Source organism: Camellia sinensis, chromosome 13 (assembly GCF_055761805.1).
Source record: "Camellia sinensis isolate YWXY chromosome 13, ASM5576180v1, whole genome shotgun sequence".
NCBI lineage: Eukaryota > Viridiplantae > Streptophyta > Magnoliopsida > Ericales > Theaceae > Camellia > Camellia sinensis.
The window spans coordinates 93,837,813-93,845,217 of NC_138973.1; the positions used below are offsets into that span (position 1 = coordinate 93,837,813).

The 7,405-nt window shown below is 36.3% G+C and overlaps 1 protein-coding gene across 1 annotated transcript; it reads right to left on the minus strand.

Moving 5' to 3' along the window:
* Positions 1–1,375: 1,375 nt before the first annotated feature.
* On the minus strand, positions 1,376–6,060 carry LOC114285317 (phosphatidylglycerophosphate phosphatase PTPMT2). The gene is made up of 6 exons (XM_028228367.2): positions 4,953–6,060; positions 4,085–4,207; positions 3,272–3,365; positions 3,094–3,176; positions 2,841–2,930; positions 1,376–1,866 (listed from the first exon to the last, which is right to left on the minus strand). The coding sequence occupies exons 1-6, from the start codon at positions 5,163–5,165 to the stop codon at positions 1,606–1,608; spliced, it is 864 nt and encodes a 287-aa protein (XP_028084168.2). The 5' UTR covers positions 5,166–6,060; the 3' UTR covers positions 1,376–1,605.
* Between the last annotated feature and the right edge of the window lie 1,345 nt (positions 6,061–7,405).

Below are 7,405 nucleotides of genomic sequence, written 5' to 3' on the forward strand. Positions count from 1 at the left end.
CTTTTTCTATTTTTATTTTCAAATCTCTTCTTAAATCCCTCAACTAAACACAATATTAAAGTCAATAAAACATGAAATTGAGTCAATTATGAACGTCAAAAAAATTGAGCACAATAATTAAAATAAGCGTAAGACCTTAAAGTAACTTGGTAATTTGGTCCAGAAGACCCATTTGGACATCTTTCCCTTTTTTCAGATTTTAAGAATAATCAAGGGGAAATAGCAATCTAGTGTGAAAATAAAAAAAAAAAAAAAAAAATACACTTCAGTGGTAAATTTTATAAAATCTTAATAATTAAAATTTTAAAATTTTTCATATGTTTGTAAATATTTTTTCAAAAGCCCACTGGGCTGTAATTCCCTCAATAATTAACCTTTCAGATAGCCATAGCTTATATACAAAGCCTAATGCAGCTAGATTGGCTTGACTTATATGGCTTAAAAACTTAAACTCACACCATATTGAACACTCTTCAATATCAAATAGCCCAAAAATATCATGGGCACAGCTTCTACAGAAATTGTCAAGCACCTCAAGGGCTAAACACTTAAATTCAAGGACAAAGAAGAGCCAATTAGTAGCCCAAGAACTCAATAAAATGAAGAAAGCTTACTTTTAGCTCAAAATTCAGTATTTGAACTCAATATTTTAGTGACATAGCATTGCCTAACCGTTCCCCATATGTAGGAAGCTTTTCAGAATAAAGCCTAGGACTTTTCTTGGCTTGTTTCAAGTTATCAGAATTTTCGATGCGATTCAATCCATTTTCAGTACTACCGAAGCATATCGACTCATTTATCGATCCAAGATCAAGGATTCATATTAGATCTTGTGATTTTCAGACAATTTGACATATGACTAACCCACTTCTGTAAAATAAAATAAAAATCTTGAGACTAATGGTTTGGAGGGTATGAGAGTGTTCAAGAGGTCTAAACATGTATGTCCCCATGAGTGAAGAAGGGTGATAAGCTGGTTGTCCTTTGTGCCTCCCTCTGTCTTTTGGAGTTGATACTTTCATTTCGTCTGTTAATCAAGGGATTAGTTTTTTATTTTATTTTTAGAAATAATTTAAATAAATAAAAAAAAAGTTGATTTATCTAAAAGTTTAATGGGTACTTCTGACTGTTATATTTTGACTATCAATTTTGAACTTATAAGAAGTTACATTAAACATATCTTAATTTACATACGGAAAACAAAGAAAATCTCAACCTCTTCGAAGCTTACCATTAAACTTTCAATTTTTGTGAAAGTTTTGAAAATTCTGAAACCAATTTTCAATTTTTTGAAAATGAAAACAAATATATCAAACAAGTTTTCATTTCTAGTTTCTAAAAATCAAAAACAAAAACACCACAGAAAACAAAATCATTATCAAAAAGACCCCAAACTAACTCAAATAAGAAACTTAACTGCAAATTACAGAAACTCGTGCAAGAATTATGTGCAAGTACAACTGCAGGTTGTACTGCTCTCACACTACATTATTCAAAGAACAGCTATTCAAATTCTCCCCTATTCATTATTCAGTATTCTTCTCTATCTTAAGCACAAAGCACTGGGAGATTACTCTCCTGTATTATTTATTTCCACAGCAGCCCTTAGCAAGCGCGTGCCGCAGTCAGCTGCCTAAGAACAGGTCCACAGCCCCCAGAAACTTTCAAATATGCAAAAAGACACGACAGCCTTTCAATCACAGGCCTAGCCCTTGCCGCTATGGGAGCAATTTTCAGTTCCTTGTTGCCAACATCGTCACAAGAGCTATGGTACCCTTCCAAATCTTCTTCTGTAATCAAAACTGCATCCCTGGAGGGAGAGTGTGTGGTAGATGCTAATCGTTGCTGCTTGTATTCTTGGACCGCCTGTTTATCAAAAGCAGTTGATGTCGAGCAATGAACAAAATTGAAAAGTCAAATGATCTGTTGGTAGACAATGCCATTTCATTCGACTACTCTAACAGGCCAGTGGGCAGTATGTCAAATGTCATAAAAGACATAAGTGCAACCGTCCTTAATACTAACTGGTTTTAAGAGAGATGGTAGAACTTGGTCTGACAAATGGTATCAAAGTGCTGCCATGGGTTTGAGTCGCAGGAGAATTATTATAAGGGATTGATTGGTATGATGCAAGTGGTATCAAAGTGTTGCCATGGGTTTGATTCACAAGAGAGTTATTACAAGGAAGGGATTGCTTGGGTATGATGCAATGACACTCTAAAACCTCCCTAAAAACAGGTCTATTGTCGCGATGTCGAACAACATAAAAGACACAAGTAAAGCCCTCTCCAATTGATCTAAGGAGAGATGGTAGAACTCAATCTGACATGATCCAGCGCTGATATGGTTGTAACTAGCACAAAACTTGTTTTATAAGACAAGTTAGATGGTAAGTACCCTTAAGGTCAGAGTCTCTCAGAACCTCATCTTGATCCAAAGAACAGGGGAATCTTTACAAAAGTTCTAGGGAAAATCTTACCCCAAAAATAAATCAGTGCATATATATATAATTATGTACAAATTTCAAGGGGAAAATACAAGAAAATACTTCATTAAAGCCTATACATTCAAAGGCTATACTAGAAGTTGTACACCATTCTTATTCAATTATAGATTATCTTGTTTCTAAAGTTGCTGACAATGAAATATCTGCATTTCAGCCCCAAAATGCAGACAGTTCAAAAAAATAAAGAAAAACTTCACACGTGTACACTCCACCATTTCTTGATCACTTCCACCAGTGGGGAAAGAGTTCCACATTACAGACCTGTTATATATTTTCTTTCTTATAATTTACCTTGTATTTTACATTTAAATAAAAAGATGGCCTTATTACTTACCTTCCACTGCGAGCGAGCCAAAAGCACTCGAGGTCTTTTAGAACGCACAAATTCCAGGGCAGCAGCAGGGGGCATGTGCTTATACACCACCTGCACAACTTGAACTCATTAACTCATTTCCACAAGTTCCAGACAATCTAACAGAAACTAAAACACCTAGAGCAACCTAATATGCTCATTGTAATCCAAAAAATAACTAACAGGCACATATTCAGGCAACAAATTAATAAATTTGGAGGGAAAAGAACATTACCAGATAGCAAAGCACAATAGTTGTGCTCCTTCCTCGGCCAGCTTTACAGTGGACATAGGTAGTCCTACCACACGATGCATTCTCTGCATCAAAAAATGAAGAAATTATACATCAGGAAGCGAGAGATACTATGAACACAGCACAAGCAGAGAGATGTGTTTAAACAAGCTTCACTTACTGTGAATGAAATCCACAGCCCGATTAATATCCACAGTTGAAGGAGCAAAGAGGTAATCTCTGGTAGGAATGACAAGATGGTCTATCCCATGAGCCTAAAACAATAATAAATAATAAACACAATGATGAGGTGAATCTAAAAAAGGGAATAAAAACAAAGGCTTATAATATTTCCTGCAAAAAATATTATTTGAAAAGGGGAAAAAAAAAAAAAGCCCTCCCATGCAAATTTACTACAACAGCATTCGACTACTTGTATGAGATATTTGTTCCTCACACTTAACGAAGATCATACATTGGCAAGCCAAATTCATTTTGACAAACCTTCCCTATATTTATTATTTTATGATTTCTTACAATTGACTAGACCACTTCCACAAAAGAAACCAACCAACCAGTCATGTCTGTGCCCTCCCCAATCAAATCCTAACGAAGAGGGGGAACTCTTACCACCCTACCTAGAGGGCGATGATCTTAGATTTTACTGTAGATATCTCGAGCAACTCCCTGGAGAAGTTAAATCAGAGAAGCACATGTCATTTTTTGGAAGCAGTAAATAATGATCAGAAAACATAGCACATCCAATAACCAGGTAAAAGTTAAGATCCTATCTCAGATACACGAAGAAGTGCAATGGTCATATATCATTTACATTTGCAATTAGATTTAGCATAATAACTTTCAGCCCTGAAGTGTTAAATCCAAATATTCACATATCAAAGTCCAAAATGCAAATGCATCCCTGCAAATGTTACTATCGAACAACAAATAATCACAAAAATTAAGCATATTGATGTGCGGGAAAATCACTCACATGGTACAATGATGTTGGAACCAACGTTTCATAAGGCTCATTAAGAGTGATGACAGCGCCAACACCAAGCTGCTTCAACTGCAGAACATCCTTAGGGAATGGAACCGCCCCCAGCAGAAGATACTGTTTAAAAATCAAAATAGAAATAAAAACTCAAATCAATAAATCATGATCCCTTTAATTTAAGATCACATTCTATCTGTGCACCAAGACACCAAGAAAATGAAATGTAAAGTAGTCGCATTGGTCAAAGTTTCACGAATCTCTCCATTTTCTCCAATTCAGATAATCAGAATTCTAAGAATAACAGGCCCCATTATTATCCCATCTTTTTCCTACATTTTCTCCAGTAACTTAAATGCAAAGGAATTCTATTTTCTCAACAACCAAATGGATCATGAAGAACAATTTTAAAGCTCCACTGAACTACTTCATTTTTCAATTTTTTTGTTTTGTTTTGTTTTGTTTTGTTTTGTTTTTTTTTTTTTCCAGCAACCAAACAGATCAAAGAAAAACAACTCCAGAAACTATTACATACAGTGACAGTCATACAAGGTCTTTATTTTCTCTAGTAACTGAAATACATAGGAATTCTATTTTCTCAACAACCAAATGGATCAAGAAGAACAATTCCAAAAAGCTACTAAACTACCACCCATTAAAACAACACAAAAAATCCTTCTTTTTCTTTGTAGTCCCCAATTTTCCCAGCAACCAAACAGATCAAACAAAAACAACTCCAGAAATTAAAACATACAGCAACAATCACAGTGATATAAACACAAGACCAAAGAAAACACAAAAAACAGATACAACAACATACACAAATATACATACATATATATATGAAGGGACTTAGAACCAAAACCTGATCAATTTGGTCCCACCATCTGAACTCAGCTTGAATCTTGTTCCGGAAAACATTGTACAGAAGGGTCGGGTAGAACAGGATCCGAGCCCCAGCTCCGACTAGCGCTCTCTTTGCATCAACCCGAACAATCATTCTTCCAGAAACATGGTCGTCACTGTGATTGTAACTTCTTTCATCAGATTCAACCTCGTCCAACTCTTCGATCTTCATGTCACCGATCGTAACAGAAATTCAAACAAAACCACAACACTAACTCCGATTCTGATCAAGACAACCGCGAAACCTCTAAAACCTAATGATTCGATAATTGGGGATGGAGTTTGAGTGGTTGAAAAACCCTAAATCGAATTGGGTGAAAAATACATTGATCGGAATCGGAAAAAAGTGGATTCGAGTGTAAGGAGACGGAAGAATTGCATGCGTATGGTGATTATTCCAACGAAATTGGGAAATTTGGTACTGCGATTCTCATCCAACTGCGAAACAAGAGTAGAGTCAAATGGGTAGAACGGTAAGCTTAGGAAATAGGTTATTTTAATATTTTTTTTAAAAAAAATTATTAAATAAATTTTTAATTTTTTATGAAAAAATATATAAAAATATAAATTTTTAAAAAAAAAGAATTTTTGATATTTTAATAGGGAAATTTTTTTATAAATTCTTTTTTACCAATTTTTTTTTTTTTTTTTATCAGCAAAAAAATACTATTGATGTAATGGAGTATGCAAAGTATGATGGTACATCAATAAAGGAGAAAAGAAAGAGCAAGCATCACATGACTACTACTCGATCCCATCAAACTTGACACCAAGAGAGAGTCATAACAGATGCTAACAAAAGCCACAAAAGTTGATAAGATACCAACAAGAGGCAAAAGCCACAAACCAAAGACACACGAACTCAAACAAACCCTGCACATATGGAACCTCAAAGAGCTAGCCTAATCTAGTGAAGATTGGACACACTGTCATGAACTGAATAATCCACCTCCAAATGCCATTTAATCCACAAGGCTATCTGCACCTTAATTTTTTCACACAGTTCTTGAATATTAGGATGAGCACCCTTAAACTAGCATTCATTCTTCAATTTCCAAACAGACCATAAAACAATAGAAGGGACTATCTGTCATACTTTGAGTATCCAAGCCTTGAACTTGCCTCCAGCCCACCAGTGCAACATATCTGCTACTGATCCTGGTATGGCCCAAACCTGATTCCACTAATTAACTATGTTAGACCAGCATTGCCACACCAGAGGACAAAGCATAAGTACATGATCAACAGATTCCACCTCAGAGTGACACAACATATCTGCTACTGATCCTGGTATGGCCCAAACCTGATCCCACTAATTAACTATGTTAGACCAGCATTGCCACACTAGAGGACAAAGCATAAGTACATGATCAACAGATTCCACCTCAGAGTGACAGAAAATACACAGATTATTAGCATCCATGTCAAGAGCCCCACAATTCTTTGTAGGAAGGAAGAGGTTTTAACCCTACCCCGCCAAGCCAACCAACAAAAAAACTGCATTTTTGGAGGAGCTAAACTTACCCACACCCCTGCTGGGACTGCCAAACCAAGACCCCTAGCTGTGACCCTCCACCTCCACACAAATGCTGTTGTGAATTGCCTTGAACTCTCTGCTGACCAGGAGCAAGAATCCTCAATACCAAATCTAAGAGGAGGGGATAAATCCAACATTCCTAACAGCCTCTGCACCTTCTCATCTTTCCAAGCTAATAGATTCCTTCTAAATTAAAGCTATCACCCTCCTAAGATACTCTTCCTTGCACTGCAAAGACTCATTCTTCTCTGTTAATAAACTAAATAGTCTGGGAAATTCAGCTTTCAAAACTCTGTTACCTAGCCATGCATCATACCAGAACTGTATTCTCCTCCCATTACCAATTATGATTTTGACCTGATCACCAAAAAACTCACCCAGCTGCTGGTTGACCACAGAAAGTTGCGAGATATCCTCCTACACTATTGAAGTCCCACCTGGTTGATTAACTGAGGGACTTCATCCCCTCCAATTCTGCCATACCTAGAGTACACCACAGATTTCCACAAAGCATTGTCATCCCTACCATACCTCTACCACCACTTTAGTAGTAAGCACTCATTAACCTCACCTAAGTCCCTTACTCCCAATCCTTATTGACTTTTGCTTTTGGTGACCTCTTTCCATTTAACCAGGTGCACTTTCCTATTGATTGCAGTCCTTCCCCGCAAAAAATTGGCCTGAAGTTTAGAAATAGTCTTGACAACCCCCTTAGGCATTTTGAAGATAGAAAGAAAATAGATTGGCAAATTGGATAGGGCTGATTTAATCAGAGTTAGTCTTCCAGCTAAAAGATAACAACTTTATCTTCCAAGATGAGAGTTTTTTTTGAAATTTAGCCACAACTAGGGACCAAGTGCTCTTCCTTCTGGGAT

Excerpts from the sequence above, each read along its gene's own strand:
- LOC114285317 (XM_028228367.2), bottom strand. The coding sequence starts at position 5,165 with ATGAAGATCGAAGAGTTGGACGAGGTTGAATCTGATGAAAGAAGTTAC. Across the intron at positions 4,208-4,952 it reads GGTGGGACCAAATTGATCAG|TATCTTCTGCTGGGGGCGGT; the intron begins GTTTTGGTTCTA and ends ATTTTTAAACAG. Across the intron at positions 3,366-4,084 it reads TTCCAACATCATTGTACCAT|GCTCATGGGATAGACCATCT; the intron begins GTGAGTGATTTT and ends TTATTGTTTTAG.